Here is a 17,601-nt window from a genome sequence, read left to right as displayed (position 1 = left end):
GAACTGTGGTGCTGGAGAAGACTCTTACGAGTCCCCTGGACTGCAAGGAGGTCAAATCAGTCCGTCCTAAAGGAAATCAACTCTGAGTGCTCATTGGAAGGACAGATACTGAAGCTGAAGCTCAAATATTTTGGCCACCTAATGCGAAGAGAAAACTCCCTGGAAAAGACCCTGATGCTGGGAAAGATTGAAGGCAAAAGGAGAAGGGGACGGCAGAGGATGAGATGGCTAGATAGCATCACCGATTCAATGAATATGAACTTGAGCACACGCCGGGAGAGAGCGGAGGACAGGAAGGCCTAGCGTGCTGTGGTCCATGGGGTCATGAAGAGTTGGACACGACTTAATGACTGAACAATACGTTATTATAAGTTGTGTGAAATCATTTGTATATGTTTTTAAATGTGAAAGATCCTTCCCAAAGGGAAGGTGCACAGGTGCTGGAAACACTGCAATACTAGATGAATGGATGGAGTGGATGGAACAAGCCCCTGTTCCATTGCCCAGTTGAAAAAATCCACTTAATACATTGCTGTTCAACTGAGAACATATCCAATATTAAAATATTAAGCTGATAAAAACAGATACTACCTTGATCTTACCCCAAAGGCTGAAAAGCGATTAAAGAAATGCAGCTCTGGGCCTGCCCGCCCCGCTTTCCCAGGGGCCATGCAGATCATAGTGGTCCAGCTGCGCCAGCCCCCTCCTATACACTCATCTGGGCATGCCGGTCAGACTGTCCCCTCTGCAGCTGCAATCCCATGACTTTTACCACCATCATAGCCCCACTTTCTTCATTTCACTTGGTTTTCCCAGGGACAGCCTGCACTTCATTTGCAAAGCTGCCATGGGCTGCCAGCTTCTGGGCTACAGACCCCAGGCCAGGCCCTTATTCCCCCCTCTTCAGTCACTGTATTCTCCAGTATGGTGGGGGGGGGGGCTGTGTGTCTTGGCCTCTCCACCCCCCCCCCGCTCTATTTACAGGGCATTCCTACACATGTTTACTCAGAAGTAAGCCCCATTGACTTCTACGGGACGTACACCCAAGGCAAGGGTATAAAAGACTGCAGCCTTAGGATGCAAACCTAGCCATGTTTAGCCAGAAAATAAAGTCCTAAAAATCTCAACATGGGTGGCTGGGACACGCTGGGAGTTGTAGGACTTTTTTCTGTCTAAACGTGCACAGGATTGTGCCCTTAATTGCTGAACATAAGAAGAAGACTGGTGCTGGATGAGGCCAAAGGCCTCAGTGGCCAACCAGGTACCCCAATGGGAAGCCCACACAGGTCATGGCTGACCAAGAAAGAGATCTGGGGCTTGTGGTGGGCAGCTTGAGGAAAATGTCACCTCAGTGTGCCCCTGCTGTTGGAAATGCAACTCCATGTTAGGCACAATTGGGAAAGGGATCCAGAATACAACTGCCAGTATCATACCGCCTGTATGCAAATCTATGTGTGACCACACTTGGAACGCTGTGCACAGTTCTGGTCACCACACCTCAAAAAATATATTGTAGAGCTGGAAGAAGTGCAGAAAAGGGCAACTAAAATGATTGAGGGGCTGGAGCATCTTGCCTCTGAGGGAAGGTCACAACAGCTGGGATTGTTCAACTTGGAAAAAGGAGGGTGAGGGGAGACATGCAGAAGTGTACAGGATTATGCCTGATGTGGAGAATGTGGGTAGGGAGACATTTTTCTCCCTTTCTCATAACACTAGAACCCACCGGGGTCACCCCGTGAAGGTGATCGGTGGGAGATTCAGGGCAGGAGGAAGGGAGGGCTTCTTTGCAAAGTGCAGAGTTGAACTATGGAACTCGCTTCCACAGGATGTCGTCATGACCACCAGTTTGGATGGCTTTAGAAGGGGGTTGGACAAATTCCCGGAGGAGGAGGCGGCTATCGGTGGCTACTAGTCCTGATGGCTCTGGGCTGCCTCCAGCACCAGAGGCAGCGAGCCTGTGGGCACCAGTCGCTGGGGAACGTGGGTGGGAGGGCGCTGTTGCGCTCATGCCCTGCTTGTGGGATCCTGGTCGATGGCTGGTTGGCCACTGCGTGAAGAGAATGCTGGACTAGATGGGCCCTTGCTCTGATCCAGCAGGGCTCTTCTGATGTTCTCTTGCAGCACTGCCTGCCATCTCCTGCAGTCTGCGCCCTGCAAGGGCTTCCGGGTCATCTTCACTTAAGCCGGGCCGCTCCCCAAACTATGGCGACCCCCTGCCTTCGGAATGCCCCCCCGAAGGAGGTGAATGAAAAGGCCACTCATTGCCCCGGTAGTTTGCCGCTTTAGAACGTCCCCACTGACAGCTTCGCTTATCTTTCGCGTCGCCCCGCTCTCCGCCTTCCCGGGGCGGCCGGCGCTCCCTCCGCCACGCGGCTCCAGGGCCTGCCGGCTCCTGGGCTGGAGAGCCCGGCCGGGCCCGGGCCCCCTCCTCAGGCGCGGCGTTCCCCGGGGGCGCTGCGTGCCTTGGCCCCTCCGCCCCGCTCCCCCTGCAGGGCCACCCTAGGCGGGAGGCAAGCCCGCCGACTGCGGCGGGACGCGCGGCCCCGGCCCACAGCCGGCTGGCCCAGGCGGGGCGGCTGCGCGAGAGCCTCCGCCGGCCCGCGTCCGCACGCCCGGCGCGCGCTCCGGGGCCCCCGCGACCGCGACCGCGACCCGCCGCTCCCATCCCCGCGGAGGACGCGCCGCTCCCGCTCTCGCGGCTTTGCTACGGGACCACGCATGCGCGGCGGCTGGGCTCGCCCCCCGAGCGGCGCCCCCGCGTCGTCCCGGCCACAAAGCCTCCCTACGGCGGCCGCGCCGGGCCACTCGCAGCGACGGCGCGCCTCCTCGCCTCCGCGCCGCCGTCACGATGGCCGGCCGGGGGAAGCTCATCGCCGTGCTGGGCGACGAGGACACGGTCACCGGGTTCCTGCTGGGCGGCGTCGGGGAGCTCGACAAGCACCGGCGCCCGAACTTCCTGGTGGTGGAGAAGGAGACCGCCCTGGCCGAGATCGAGGAGGCTTTTCGGTGAGGGGGGATGGAAGAGCGGCGGGGAGGAGACCGCTGCGCCACTAGGAATGGGGGGCGAGCGTTCGTGGGGCTGCTCGCGCGCGGCGGCGGCGGGGGGCGGCGGGCAAAGCGAGGGCTGTCAGGGCGGAAGGGCCGCCGCGGCAGGCAGGGGGGGAGGGAGGAGCCGCCCTCCGGGGGTGTTGCGGGGTCAGGCCGTTGCGGAGCGGGGCGGGCGTCGGCTTGGATGGAGGCGGCCTTCCCCAGCCTGGCGGCCTCCGGGTGTGTTGGGCCGCGATCCCCATCATCCCCAGCCAGCAAGGCCGGCGGAGGACGGGAGTCGCAGTCCAAAACGCCTCGCGGGCGCCCGCGCGGGGAGCGCCGATATATGGGATTGGCGAGGGCGGGGAGGCCCCGCGCCGCGGCCTCCCTCCCAGGGAGGAGCGCGGGGGCTGGGGCCGCGCTGCGGCCTCCTCTCCTGCGTTCCCCGAGGGGCCCGGGGCTCTGCGTCAGGACCAGCTTCGCGGTGTGCCGGTGCAAAGGGGCCCTTTCCTGCCTGGGGCTGGGGGCGTGCGGGGCGCGGCTCTTGCGAAGGAGCCCGTGCTTGGGAGCTGGGCTGTCGTTGGGCGGGGGGGGCGAGGTCAAGGTCTGCTGGCAGTTTCCACGGACTCCTCTGCACTGAGAATTCTGTGGAGGGGGTGGTGGAGAAGCCCCCCCCGCCCTGGCCCTGTAGCCCCAGATCGTGGCCTGCCTGCAAGCCGGACTACCGGAGAGGCCACTTTCTCCTCCCCTGGGTTGAATCCAGGGTGGCAAGTAGGGGGCCACCAAGCAGTATTTATTGGGTTGTTTCCAATTTCTCTAGCTTGGGGTGCAAAAAAGTAATAATAATCAAGCTGGAATGTGCATGCAGATGTCTTGGGAGGAGGAGTGGTCGCCTCCATTGAAGTGGGCATTTGGGACACTATTCCTCAGAGGCCGTGAACCTATTCTACTAATGCAGCATGCGCAAAGGTTAGAGCTTCCCCTTTCCCGCATTGGGCAGAGTGAACACTTCCTCTACTTGATTCTCCTGCTAGGAATTCATGTGACCTGTGAATGGGATGGAATTTGCTTGGTCAGCCTGTGCTAGCCTCTTAGAAAAAAGAGCTGACCTTCTCGCTCTCCTGGCCCCAGCTCACTTTGTTTTCCCTGACCCTCCCCTCTGCCTCTGGCAGTGGCTTGCCATGCTGAAATCAAACGGGGGAAACTCCTAGTAGCATGGGGAGTAAGGACAGTTTAATTGGCTAACTTTCTGTGTCAGGGTGCTGTGCGGGACCAGGGAATAAGCCGGCAATGCTATTCTTCATGCAGAATAGACCGTGGTTTGAGTCTGGTTTCTTTGAACTATTGATCGTTGAAACAAGCCACAGTTCCTGAGTGCAGATGTGATGGCGAGCTGTACTTCCTCCTAAAGTGGGAGAAGGGGAGGTGGTGGTGGGGAGCCTGTGGTTTGGGTGGACTTGTTCCCGTAACGCTGAAATAGGTTATGTCTGGAACAGGCCCTTGACTGCACTCCAGAGAAAGCTGATCAGAATCACGTTCCATTGCTATATGTGGTATTTTTAAGCAGCGGAGGTTGGTGGCTCCAGTGTCAGTTGGGTGGTGAATCTGCTCCGGGTTTCAGTCAGAACTCTAAAGAAGAGTTTCAGTCAGAACTCTAAAGAAGTTCTCCTTTAGAGTTCTGACTAGTTCTGTCTGAAATCTGCCCCACTGACATCAGAGCAACCAGCATCCACTGCTTTTAAAACCTGGTGCCTCCAGATGTGTTGGACCACAACTCCTAGTATGGCTGGCTGGGGGATGCTGGGAGTTGTAGTCCAGCACATCTGGAGGGCACCAGGTTGGGGAAGGCTGTTTTAAATGCTTGGGTCTCATTCTCTATCAGTGCACAGCTCACTTCCTTAGGTTTCCCGGGTCACTGAGCTGGTGAATTCAACCTTCTTTGGATCTCAGTCAGAACTGGCATTATTCACATCCAGTGAAGGGAGCCTGCACCGTGGTCTCCTGTCCTTTCCAAAAAGAGCTGGGTTAGATCCATGCTCTGTTTACACACAAACAACCTGGCCTGTACAGGCTCTTCAAACCCCAGTCACAACTGCCTCCCACTGGTCCTCAGTCCTGACTACTCCTGTCAAAGGACCTACCTGACCTTGACAGAGCTTGTCATGTGGTAAATTCCCAGCCTCTCTAGTGGATCAGGGCTCTGTGCAGAAAAGCATTACAGAAGGTTGGGTGTGGATTAGCCCATTTCATTTCCCTGCCCTTCCCTCAGACTTGCGGAATGACTTCAGTCTATGCGGTGTGGTCTTGTCTACAGTGATCTGGGGGTTTAATTGCTCCAAGATATTGGAATAAGGCAAGAAAAATGCATTGCAGTAGCAGCCCTGGGAAAGTGTTCACCTTGGTTTTTTTCCCTAGGCAGTTTTCTGTCCACACCTTCTTCAGAATGGGAATTTGAAAGGACCAAAGATCCTATTCCATTGAGCGGCTAAGATGAGGTGGAAGGGTAATAACAGTAACGCTTTGGAGAAAGTGGACTGAGAAACTTTCCTTCCCCTCCCAGCACAGCAGGACAAACAGATAGGCAGTTGATTCAGGACAGACAAGCTAGGATGACTTCATACTTGCATATAACTGGCTTATGGGACTCAGTGCCACAAGATGTGTTGACTGATGGTTTCGTGATCTATCAGCACCCATTAGCCGCAATACTTACGCAGCTTTTGGGACAGTATGCCTTTTGAGAACCAGTTGCTGGGAGCAGGGTGGGAGCAGGCTCTGTATTTGTCACAATGCTAAGGTGGTGGTAATTGGACCCAACTGTCATTTCCTACTTTCATGGGGAACTGGTCCATCCCTCCTTCTGCCCTGGGCTCGAGCATCCTCAAGAGAAGGCACAGCACTGCTTGGATGTAAGCCAGGTGCTACGCACCGACTTCCTCAGGACTTGAACCTTCTGCACCTATTGGGTCAGGGCAGAGGGAGGGCTGCACCGAAACCTCCCTCTCCACGTGGCTTTCAGTTTGCACTGTGCGGGCCTGTTGGGTACTGGGCAAGCTCCCTCCTGGAGGAATATTGGTGCACTCCCAGCAGCCTCCTGGGTCATCAGAACAAGAGCTTCAGGGCAGCCGCCTGGCCCTTCCCTCCAGACCTCAGATGGACTGTTGGTCTAATCCAGCAGAGCTGCTCTTAAGTTCTTATGGCTTCCTGGCAGTATCAAAACGCAAGGATGAAACCAAGGATGCCAGAGTCTAAATGCTTTTAATCATAAAAGTCACATCAGACACTTATGTAACTCGAAAATAAGAGCTTCTTGAGCCAAATAGGGAAAATGGACCAAAAAATGGGTTTTATGTGTAGTTAAGTGAAATCAGCCAAGCTGCAAAATGACTGCTTGCTTGTTAGAACCTCTATATATTGTATTGCATTGTATTATAGTGCTAAAAATACAAATTAAAAATGCAGTTCTTTGGGAGAAACTGTGCATTTAAAAGTATATTGTATATTTAAACATTTTTACTGATATGGGCAAAGAATCATTTGTGAACCATTTGTTAAGAGCTCTCTTAGTAATATCTGTTCAAAATCAGAATAACTCTAAACCAGCATATGAGCCTCTTCACCCCATAACTGAAAGCAAATTTGTTTAAAGCTGGATTGGTCTCTGTGAGATTTCGGAAAACGTCCATATTTTATGAGCTGCTGCTACAGGGGCTGCTGCTACCATCTATGTCTTGTGGATTCTTGGGCTCTGACATTGAAGAAAAATCCAAGACTTATTCAGCTGTGCTACACTCTTAATAGGGCAAAGATCTTGGGACTAGCCTTTGATTCAGTGCCCACAGTGCTTTTTTTTTTTTTTTTTTTTAGGATTTTTTTATCCCTAACACCTCTAGCTTTTCTGTTGCCCAAAAGATCGACTTTTTGTGGTATTCTTCAAGATGTCGCACTAATGGTGCTTTCATTTTAGTAGGTAGCTTTTATGTTGTTTTCCCCTCTCCCTCTAAGCCTTTCATTGTTGTTGTTTTACACACAGGCTTGTTTTTAAGCAGGAATATCTGCAAGAATATGGTAGTATCACCTTTCGTGGCCCATCATCTCACTGAACATGCTCTGCTGGGCTCTTGGGCTAGCGACAGGACCGTGTCCACTGTCAAGATGGTCCCTCCTTTGATTCTGTGCATCTTCTGTGCTGGTTATTCAATATTCTGAGCTATACATGTGTCCATACCATTCTTGTCCAGAGCCAGTTGTAATAGTAGGCTTCCATGACCCAGGTAGCCTGGTGGAGGTAGCCCAATCTTCAGGGTGACTTTCCCAGAAACTTCCAAGCAGGGCCCCATGGACTGGCTAGCTCTGACACCCCCCCCCCCCCGTCTGTGCTGTTCTTCTCTGCCCTCAGGAGCTTCCTGTGTCGTGAAGACATCGGCATTGTTCTCATCAACCAATTCATTGCGGAGATGATCCGACACGCGATTGATGCGCACACCAAGTCCATCCCAGCTGTGCTGGAGATCCCCTCCAAGGAGCACCCCTACGATGCCTCCAAGGACTCGATCTTACGCCGCGCCAAGGGCATGTTCACTGCAGAGGACTTGCGATAGGTGGAGGAGAGGCCATCTCTCTTTCCTGGTCAGCTGCTGCTGCTTCATCAGCACAATTCCATAAAGAGCTTTCCCTCCGCTGCTCCCCCCCTCATTGCATTGATGTATTTGCTGTCCATAATATCCCTCCCCTTCCTGCTTCCTGTAAGGATAGGGGCAAGACCAGCCTGCAGTTTGCCAATCCTAGCATTGTTTTGCCTTTGCTCATCTACATCTCTGCTTTTTGGGATAACTAGCTGTGGTGCGACTCTAGCATTTGATACAGGGGATAGGAGAGCTAGGGTCATGTTGGCGGCAGCTGGATGCTCATTTCACACCTGGCCTGCTCCCACGGGGAGGTGCAGACCCGCAGAACACGATGCGCCTGTGCTTAGTTTCCTCTGGTGCTGTAACTGGCCCGGGCACCTCTCTGTATCCTCCTGTGGCCCTTATATCCATCATGCAAGAGACGTCCTAAGTGGATTTCTGAGTAGAGAAAGACTCTGGCTCTTTCGGGGCCTGTTGTTTCTGGATTCTTTGGGGCTGAAATGCGCCTCCCTTGCAGATGGTGCAATACTGTATGGCTTCATCTACCCCCACCCCCACCCGAATCTGGGAAGTAAAGTCTCTTGATGATAAATTAAGTCAAAGGGCAGAGCCTGGAATTCTGTTCTTGTGGTAAGGGGGCTCATATCTCGGGAACTTGATCAATAGAAAAACTGCTTGGAATGTGATTTCTTCCATGGTAGATCACCACAAAACTTTCTCCTGCTTGCTGTCCTGATGGTTGTAGTCCAAACCCCTCCAGCAAAACGGCACCCCTGGCTTGCCTCGTTTATGTGTATGGATGTTCTCTGTCCTTGGAAGGTGGGTTGCACTATCTGTTCCTTGCAAAAGACTTGTTGGGGAAGGTTTGCTGAAGGAAAGACAACTTCCAACATATTCCATGATGGTCCTTGTTATGACTCAGTGTCTTTGTTCAGTGATCAGATATGTGATATTTAATCATAGTGAATCATACATATATTTTCTGATTATCTTTGGATGAACCTGTTCAGTGACAAAACAACTTAATAAAAACTGTCTCGTTCAGTTGCTGTTCTTGATTACTGAATTGGGCCTTGGAGTTTGTGGTAGTGGGAGGGGGGTAGGGTTTTCCCTTTGTCTTACCCATATGCTTGCTTTGTCCAAGTTGTTAGTTCAATTATATATTAAAAAATCTATCTAAAATTCAGTTTACAAAGTAAATTGAAAAAAACAAAAAAAAATTCCGGTGTTGAAGATTGTGTATGTAAATGACCCTCAGGGTGAAAAGCCTCTCTGTGGCGAAGGCTTGATTTTGTTTTAATCTTCTGTCTCTCTCCCAGTGATTTCTAGTAGGCTATTTCGAAAGTAAACTGTTCTGCTTTATTTTGTGTACTACTTGCCTGCTTTCCCCCACTTCCTTTATTTAATCTTAATGAAGTCTATAAATTTCCAGCTTGGGGCTCACTGCTATGACATCCTGAAAATAATTCCCCCCACCCGCAATGCCCAAGACCATTCCTCCATGCCACAGGCTTGGTAAAAGGGGAGAACAGAAGCACTTTGCCTGTAGGGTACCAGGAGAGTTTGCTAAGACTTGCTTCTCCCCCTCCCCTGGTAAAAAACCTACATGTCTTGAGTGTCTCACCCAACCCACATTTAGAGAACCTTCAGTGGGTGATGGCAGTATCGAATAAATAAGTAAAAGGAAGAAGCATTGCACCTTGTCCCACACCACAGGGCAGGTGGGCAGGATTTGTTCACTAACTGGAACATAAGAATGTCGGAAGTGTCTAATCCATAACATTATTTCTCAAAATTCAGAATGTTATTGACATAGGCCCTAGATTGGATATAATCCAATCTATATAGGGGAGGGGGTTCTTCCAGGGGGTGGGAGGTGGAGGCCAAGCCCTGCTCCCTGGAGGAATCCAAAGAGGCTCCAGGGGCCAGCTGTCCTATGACATAGGGAAGGCTTCAAACATGGAGTCATCCGCTTACACTTTAGAGGTGGTACAGTCCCAGGAGAGCTGTGCCACATTGTATTTCTGGTTGTGTCATCTGCTCATTCTCTTACACTTGCAGTGATGTGATGATTGTGAACTTTCTGTTGTCCAAGCTGTGGAGCTGACTTGACGGTGTGATCAAGACTGGTGCTTATGCGATCTTCCCCAAGTTAGAACCTTGTTCACCGTTGTGATGATCTTGGAGCAGAAATAGCAGAGTGTTGATGGATGGTGGTTCTTTAGAAGTTGAGTGCAAATTAAACAACACTTTATCTCCCACCTCCTCTCTTGTGGGTGTCTGGCCATTACTGGCCGCAATCGGAAGGCTTCTTTATTGGGCTTCTGAGAGTGGCAGCCACTGTCCTAGGGCAAAGGGGGCGAACACCGCACCCACCGCTGCGTGGATGGTGGTATTTGCAGCCCGGGCCGCCTTCCCTCATCTGCCTCCTCCTTGGAACCAAAATCTATTTTCAGCCCGGATTCTGTGGGTCACTTTTTCCTTAAAGCTGCCGAGGGGAAGTTGGCCACCTCAGGGCTCCCACGTGCCTGCCGAGTCAGGTGAGGGGAAGCCCTGTGGCCTGTATTATTCACTAAATGATCAACTATGCCTCCCAGTAGCTCTCTGGTTGGTTCACAACAATTCAGACCATAACATGAGAAAAAACAATATAAAAGTTTAAAACGACAGTAGGAAATAAACCAAAATAAAAGCAGCAGTGCAAAGATGTAAAGTACAGTAAGAGATTTCAAACAACAAACTGAAATAGTAAAATGCCTGGGAAAATGAAAGCAGCGCCCTCCTCCCTGCACACTCTTGCGCTCTCTTGACAAACGTGTTCCCGGTGTCCAGGAGACGAGCCAAGTGGACTGCTCTATCTTCACCAGGGGAGGGTGGGGCACGTAGAATCACAAATAGCCTTGGGGGAAGTTGCAGGGCAGTCTCGCCTTCTGGCAAGGGTTCTCTGTGAAATTGCAACCGGGAGCAAGGGCCCAAAAATCCCCATTCTCCTTTTCAATTCTGGACTCGCTCAGCAATTGAGACTCTGCTGCCGCCGCTCTTTATATATGCACTTGGAAAGGGAAGAAGAATTGAGACCCTTCCCTGGTTGGTGTCACCGTTGTGTGATCTTGGTTTCTCCTGAGCTTTTGTTCCACCTGACCTTAAAAGTGGGTAGCAAGCTCTGCACTAGCCTGAGGCTCATGGGGTGAAAAACGTTCGCACTCTTAAGGCACAATCCTATGTGTGGCTAGACAGAAAAAGGTCCTGCAACTCCCAGCATTCTCCAGCCAGCCAGCCATGCTGGCTGGGGAATGCTGGGAGTTGTAGGACTTTGTTTTCCATCTCAACAGGCAGAGGACTGCGCCCTTACCCTCTCTCCCCTGTCAGCTATAAGTGAGGCTTTATTAGCGTTCAGACAGACTGGAGGAATTTGGGGAGAATTAAGAAAAAACAAGCATCTTGCTTGCAAAGGTTCTCAGCAAGTGGCTTCTCTGCCAGTCACATGTCAGTAGGGGTTGCTGATCTTCCCAGACCTGGCCTGCTGAGGCTGAGAAATGGTGGGCTACAACTCCCATTATCCCCAGCCAGCATGTCCAGGGGTGGCCTGGCTGGGGATGATGGGAGTTGTAGTTAAACCCATCTTCAGGGCAGCTGGTTGGGGTAACGCTTCGACTGCGATGTCTCCCCCACTCTCCCTTAGCAGTAAACTAGGTCTTTGTTGGCTACAAAAAATGAAAAATGCCCCACTGATGGTGGCCAAAATGATACTGGGTGGTGGGTATGCAATGTCCTTCACCCTCTGCCTCAAATTCCTGGGTAAGGGTCCTTGCACCTTTGACTCAACCCCATCAACTCCTGCTGGGCAGGGAAACCTATGAGCTCACAAGGGGCAATTCTGGCAGCTGTGATGTGATGGCTCCCCAAATAAGGTGCCTGCCAGAAACCCCCAGCAAGGTCAAAGGCTGTGTCTCAGTGACTAGCCGGCCTCTCACCACTGGGGTGGCTCTGCAGGCTGGTAAGAGGGGGGGAAGTTGGGGATTTGGGGAGGGGGGGTCCAAGGCGCGGGTCAGATTTGTAGTCTTCTGCGGTGGGCAGGGCAGCGTCCTCTCTCCAGCTGGCCATGGCGCGGCCGTTGAACATGGACACGCTGCAGCAGAACTTCTGGAAGGAGGAGTACCTGAAAGAGCTCACGCTGCGCTTCGGCTGGCACCAGAAGTACGGGGCCATCGTCAAGGCCAAGCAGGAGAGCCAGCGTGAGCGCCGCAAGAAGGGCCTGGACACCACCCTCCGGCTCCCCTCCGTCCAGCCGCCCCTGCCCATGAAGCCCAGCTCTCCTCCCCGACCCCCAGCCCCCGCGAGGCCCCCGCAGGAGCACGACCTGACCGGGCTGGACACCATGATCCTGGAGGCTGAGATGAGGCCGGTGCCGCGGGAGGTGCGTGCCCTCCTGTACCAGGGCATCTCTCATGAGAACGAAGGCCGCTACCGCTACCTGAAGGCGCGCCTCCTCACCCAGCCGGAGGACAAGTACACCTTCCCGGTCACCACCAGCTTCAACTACGGCTGGCAGATGGGTGAGCTGGGCACACAGGGCTGGGTGGTGCTGCAGGGGGTGGTGCTGGGGGCTGCTTGTGCACCGCTCCCTTGGCTCCCTCTGCCTTTGGAGAGGGGCCTGTGTTAGGGATGAGCATTCGGAAGACGTCTGAAGTCTGAGGAGAACCGGGCTGCCTGGGTCCAGTTCTGTTGCGTCCGGAGGCGAAGTGACGCTGCCCCCAAATGAAGCTTCGTTAGCGGCTTGACCTGCACCTGTTCTCCTGAAACTTTGCAGGTTTCTTGCCTGGAGATACCTCTATGACATGTGCCACTTTCATACAAACTAAACCAAAAACCACAGGGGAAGGGGAAGTGAATCCTTTCCCCCCCAGCACCCCCAAATTGGTGAACTCCTCATCCGTATGCACCGCTGCACGCATCCTTCTGAAACGCTGCAGCTTTCTTACTCAGGGACCCTCCTAGGGTGCCTGAAATTTTCAGAACAATGGTCCATGAACATCATAGGGGGATAAGCATGTCCTATTTTGGAGACCCCCAAAACGTCAAGGCTGCTCTTGCATTACCCCACCCCCCGGTGGCTATCGTTCTGAAATTTGGCAGCTTAATCCCCTCAGGAGGGGCAATGTTCCCTCCAATTCTCATCTAATTTTGCCAAGAAATAAATAAGTTATTGGCCATCTGCCTTTAAAAAAAAAATCAAAATATGAAGATGCGTAGCACAAAAGCCCCTCCACCTATATATCCAACATAGAGCAGGCGTAATTGCCTCCTAAGGGGCTACTAATGCTGGTAAATGTCACCCAGGAGACGAAAATGTTATAGTCATTTAATGTCCCAAGGTGCTCAGCGGGGTGGTGAATCCGCTCTCGGTTTCAGTCAGAATTCTGCGCTTTGGAGAGCCCCCTTTGAGTTCTGGCTGAGACTTGGAGCGGATTCACCGCTGCACTGACATCTGAGCCACCAGCCTCCACTGATGGTACTCAATGGGAAGCACGAAACCTCAGATTTCTGAACCTCAAATCGGGTTCGGTACTGAGTCAAAGTGGACTGGCTTTGAGTCAGTCCAAGCAGAAGTGAGCTGTTTTTCTGAAGCACCAAATCAGGGTCCGAGTTGAAATGGGGGCGGGGGAGCTGGTGCAGATCTCTAGCCTGTAATCCCAGGGCAAGGAAGCACTCCGTGTCCCCCTGGAAAGGGCTGGTGGGTGGAAAGAAGCCTTGGCCAGCCCAGTTCCACTCCTGCTTCTCCCCCATGCCCCCTTGTGTCTCCCTAGGGAAGATGGCAATCGTCCACACGACCCCTACGCCCAAGACCCGCATCGAGAGCTTCTTCCGGAAAAATGGGGCCTTCTCCCTGCTGAATCCACGAGACGTGGCCCTTTGAGAGAGGCACGTTCTGCAAATAAAACCCAGACTATCTATTGCTTGAGTCTCTCCCTCCTGCCCCTTTCTTTGACTCCCTTTAAGGGTGGTCAGCTTGCAATTGAAAACTACCTGGCGAGTGGTGGGTTTTGACTTGACTGGGGGGGGGGTCAAGGGCCTAGGCCTGCTGGGTGAGGTCGGGGTGGAGCCAGTGGGCTTGAATGGTTCTGGAGGTGGCACGTATGGGTCTTGTTCTATGGGAAGGAGCTTAGCAGGTTGGGTGTGTGTAGCAGAATATTTTGTCTGGATTTTTCATTTTTTCATGGCTGGCTGGGGGATGCTGACAGTTGTGGTCCCAACAGTCTGGGAGGCACCATGTCTTTCAGCAACCCTAGATGACGCCTTCTGGTATGGATGCAAGTGTAGTGCTACACTAATGGGAGAAGCTGCATCAAGCAGAATTCTCACTCCTGATTAACTCTTGAAAAGCACAGGCATCCTCTTGGTCTACAGCTGTGCGGCCTTCTATTTTGGAAAGCCAATCACAGCCCCAACCTGAACAACAGAAAGGGCAAAGCAAAATTTTGCAGTACTGTTAGTTTAATGTACAGCTAGGTTTGGGCAAGGAGGGGGAAAAGAACACATAGCACGGCATTAAAATACAGTAGAACAAAATAAAATAAACATCTGCCCTCCTGCCCTTTATGTTGACTCCCCAAAGCCAGCCCTAAGCTGGGTGAATCAGCCCTTCGAAGAGATGCTCCAGCTCAGCTTTTGATGGGTTCCCAAGGGGAAGGAGTTCCATACCTGTCTGACAGCCACCAAGAACACTTTTCGGAGTATCAAGTGCTGTGTGAACCTTGAATAGGAGTAGAACCATTCCGAGAGAGTCCATGGTGAAGTGAAGAAGGATCTTCTGGGGCAAATGGGAGGAGGGGCCCTCTGAGGTGCTGTTTAGGGAATCTTTAAAGCAGGGGACTCAAACCTCAGTCCAAGGCTCCCAGTCTGGCAGTCTGGGACTCTTCAGAGGGCAATGCCCCTTTCCCTTAGCCCCCATCTCCCCCCCATCACCAATACTTTGATGCTTTTCAAGAGTTTGCACAACTTCTCCCATTCTAAAAGGCTTTACTGGCACTAAAAGCCTTAAGCTAAAATATGCTGCCATTTTGGCCCTGCCTCTTTGACTTTGGCCTCACCCCCTTTGCCTTTGGCCCTGCCTGCCACTGGAAAGCGGCCCCTAAGAGCTTCTCTGAAATGTAATTCAGCCCTCAGGCTGAAAGAAGTTCCTGTTTCCCACCTCCCAGCTGAGCAGAGCAGAGGAAGCTGCTCCAGCTGGTCCAGTGACTACAGAAGCAAGCAAGCTCCCAGAGAGCGAGCAACCAGAGCGAGCGAACAGGGGAAGCAAACAGGAGTTGGCCAGGGGAGTTCAGCAGGGGAGGTCAAGGGAGGCCCCTAACATTTTTTTAAAATTAATTTTCTTGTAACACACACTTCCACACCAGTGGGACTCTGCTTTTAACCTCTAGTGAGTGGAGGAGCAGGCACAGGCTACTCTAGAACCATCAGAAAGCTAGACACAAAAAGGGAAAAGAGGCTATGGAAGGACCAGACTCTCCAGTGGTGGTGACCTGCAAGGTTTGTGCAATGTTTGTTTTCTTACCTGAGAACAACATGGCCTACCCCTGCAACAAGTGCAAGTTGATCACGCTGCTGGAAGAAAAAGTAAGTGGACTGGAGCGGCGACTGTTGACCCTCCGGGGAATAAGAGAACACGAAGAGTTCTTGGACAGAATGGGGGAACTACAGCAGCAAAGGGAAGACCAGAAGCTTGAAGAGCAACAGCAAGATGAGGCAGAAGTGGGAAAAGCTGAGGTGAGGAAAAATGCAGTACAGGATACTCCTTGGAAAAGGGTGACAGGAGAAGAAGAACTAGACGCCACTCTGCACCAGTGGAAGCAGTGGAGCTGGGGAATTGATTCCGGGTACCTGAGGATGAGACTGGAGGACAGCCTGCAGAGGAAGAATCACAGGGGAACCTGCATGAGAGTGAGCAAGAGGCTGAAGGTCAGTCAAACAGAGGCGATGAAACCCAGGCCTACAACCACAAGAAGAGAAGAATGGTAGTAGTGGGAGACTCCTTGCTGCGTGGGATTGAGACCCAAGTATGTCACGAAGACCCGTGGACTCGCCAGGTATGTTGTCTCCTGGGAGGATGGATTAGAGATGTGACTGAGGGGTTGTCTACACTCATAAAGCCCACTGACAGGTATCCCTTTCTTCTCATCCATGTGGGAACAAATGATACCGCCAAGCCGAGCTACGAAGAAATCACATCAGACTTTGAAGCTTTGGGAAGGAAACTCAAGAACTTTGGAGCCCAGATAGTTTTCTCATCCATCCTTCCAGTAGTTAGAAGAGGGATAGAAAGGGAAAGAAAAATACTCCAGGTGACTGGCTACGAAGGTGGGGCCAGTGCGAGAGATTTGGCTTCTGGGACCACGGGCTATACTTCCTGGAAGATGGACTGTTGGCAAGGGACAGGTTGCACCTCACAAAGGCTGGGAAGAATGTGTTTGGCCACAGCATGAAGAACTTCATCAGGAGGGCTTTACACTGAATCCTTCGGGGAAGAAAGGTGTAAGGTTGGGGGTAACAATGGATGAAGGCTCATGCACGGCAACGGAGAGAACAGCTCTGATAGCGCCCCATCATAGTCTTCAGAAACATGTAGGAAGAAAGCCAGAAGCACGTGGTCTTCGATGTCTATATACTGATGCCCAGAGTATGGGAAACAAACAGAACGAACTTGAACTCTTAATGCAAGAGGGAAATTATGACTTGATAGGTGTAACTCAGACTTGATGGGATGACTCTCATGACTGGAATACAGCAATTGAAGGATATGACTTGTTCAAAAAGAACAGGAGGAACAGAAAGGGAGGTGGGGTTGCACTGTTTGTGAAAAATACATATCTCTGCACGGAAATACAGGAGGATGAGCTTGGTAGCCCCATCGAGAGCATCTGGATCAAAATAAATGGAGCAAAGAATAAAAGGAACCTGGTGGTCGGAGTCTACTACCGGCCACCCAATCAAGGAGAAGATGAGGATGAAACTTTTGAAAAGCAAATAGCCAATGTTTTAAGGAAGCATGATGTAGTAGTAATGGGGGACTTCAATTTCCCCGATATTTGTTGGGAGACAAATTCTGCAAAACATGGCCCCTCCAGGACATTCCTGACTTGTGTCGCGGGTAACGTCCTCCTACAGAAAGTAAAGGAAGGAACTAGAGGATTGGCTATCCTTGACTTGATCCTAACCAACAGAGATGACTTAGTGGATAAAGTAGCAGTTACAGGAACTCTGGGGGAAAGTGACCATGTTATACTTGAGTTCTTGGTTCTAAGGGAAGCAAAAGCTGAGTGCAGTCAAACACGTACCCTGGATTTTAGGAAAGCTGATTTTAATAAACTCGGAACAATGATTAGTAAGGTCCCATGGCAAGCGACTCTAATGAGAAAAGGAGTCCAAGATGGGTGGGAGCTTTCAAAAAAGGAATGTCTCAAGGCACAATTACAAACAATTCCAACAAGAAGAAAAGGTGGAAGACAACAGAAGAAGCCAATTCACAAAAAGCTTAGAGATGACCTGAAAACAAAAAAGGACTCATATAGGAAGTGGGAAGAAGGCCAAGCAACAAAGGAAGAGTACAGGCAGGTAGCACAGAATTGCAGGGATGGCGTCAGGAAGGCTAAAGCTGAGAACGAGCTGAGGTTAGCGAGGGATGCTAAAAGAAACAAAAAGGCTTTCTTCAGCTACGTACATAGTAAAAGGCAGAGGAAAGAAATGGTGGTTCAGCTATTAAATAAGGATGGCAAAATGATAACAAGAGGACAAAGAAAAGGCGGAGGTGCTCAATTCCTACTTTGGCTCAGTCTTCTCCGAAAAGAGGTCTATGACCCCCCTGGCAAAGGCGAAGTACAGGCTGATGGAGCAGGACTGCAGCTTGAGATTGATAGGCATATGGTCAAAGAACACCTAATTACTTTGA

At 51.7% G+C, this 17,601-nt stretch overlaps 2 protein-coding genes and 1 non-coding gene across 5 annotated transcripts; 2 read left to right on the top strand and 1 right to left on the bottom strand.

Moving 5' to 3' along the window:
- Positions 1-424: 424 nt before the first annotated feature.
- LOC146339260 (U2 spliceosomal RNA) lies at positions 425-622 on the bottom strand. Its single transcript, XR_014784594.1, has one exon. It is a non-coding gene; the product is annotated as a U2 spliceosomal RNA (small nuclear RNA).
- A 2,094-nt stretch (positions 623-2,716) lies between these two features.
- Positions 2,717-10,080, top strand: ATP6V1F (ATPase H+ transporting V1 subunit F). 3 transcript variants are annotated; one of them, XM_084808900.1, is made up of 3 exons: positions 2,717-3,006; positions 3,848-3,996; positions 7,427-9,926. In XM_084808900.1, exons 1-3 carry the CDS (start codon positions 2,719-2,721, stop codon positions 7,626-7,628), a joined length of 639 nt encoding a protein of 212 aa, XP_084665026.1. In that variant the 5' UTR covers positions 2,717-2,718; the 3' UTR covers positions 7,629-9,926. The 3 variants fall into 3 exon arrangements, with proteins under 3 accessions (XP_084665026.1, XP_084665029.1, XP_084665028.1); XM_084808902.1 differs by lacking the exon at positions 2,717-3,006 and adding an exon at positions 3,152-3,511 and having other exon boundaries at positions 7,427-10,080; XM_084808903.1 differs by lacking the exon at positions 3,848-3,996 and having other exon boundaries at positions 2,800-3,006.
- Positions 10,081-10,224: 144 nt separating this feature from the next.
- Positions 10,225-16,574, top strand: SPMIP1 (sperm microtubule inner protein 1). Its single transcript, XM_084808904.1, has one exon. It carries the CDS (start codon positions 11,758-11,760, stop codon positions 12,316-12,318), a length of 561 nt encoding a protein of 186 aa, XP_084665030.1. The 5' UTR covers positions 10,225-11,757; the 3' UTR covers positions 12,319-16,574.
- The last annotated feature ends 1,027 nt before the right edge of the window (positions 16,575-17,601 follow it).

This window comes from Heloderma suspectum, chromosome 7, assembly GCF_057233095.1.
Source record: "Heloderma suspectum isolate Gila_16-S chromosome 7, 16-S_ref, whole genome shotgun sequence".
NCBI classification, from domain to species: domain Eukaryota; kingdom Metazoa; phylum Chordata; class Lepidosauria; order Squamata; family Helodermatidae; genus Heloderma; species Heloderma suspectum.
The sequence above is the reverse complement of the archived record's forward strand: the minus strand, read 5'-3'. Positions and strand labels throughout refer to the sequence as shown.

What these genes read in the sequence shown, in the direction of transcription:
- SPMIP1 (XM_084808904.1), top strand. Translation starts at nt 11,758, where the DNA reads ATGGCGCGGCCGTTGAACATGGACACGCTGCAGCAGAACTTCTGGAAG.
- ATP6V1F (XM_084808900.1), top strand. Translation starts at nt 2,719, where the DNA reads ATGCGCGGCGGCTGGGCTCGCCCCCCGAGCGGCGCCCCCGCGTCGTCC. An exon ending in GAGATCGAGGAGGCTTTTCG is followed by an intron (nt 3,007 to 3,847) that starts GTGAGGGGGGAT and finishes CAATTTCTCTAG; the next exon opens with CTTGGGGTGCAAAAAAGTAA. An exon ending in CTAATGCAGCATGCGCAAAG is followed by an intron (nt 3,997 to 7,426) that starts GTTAGAGCTTCC and finishes CTCTGCCCTCAG; the next exon opens with GAGCTTCCTGTGTCGTGAAG.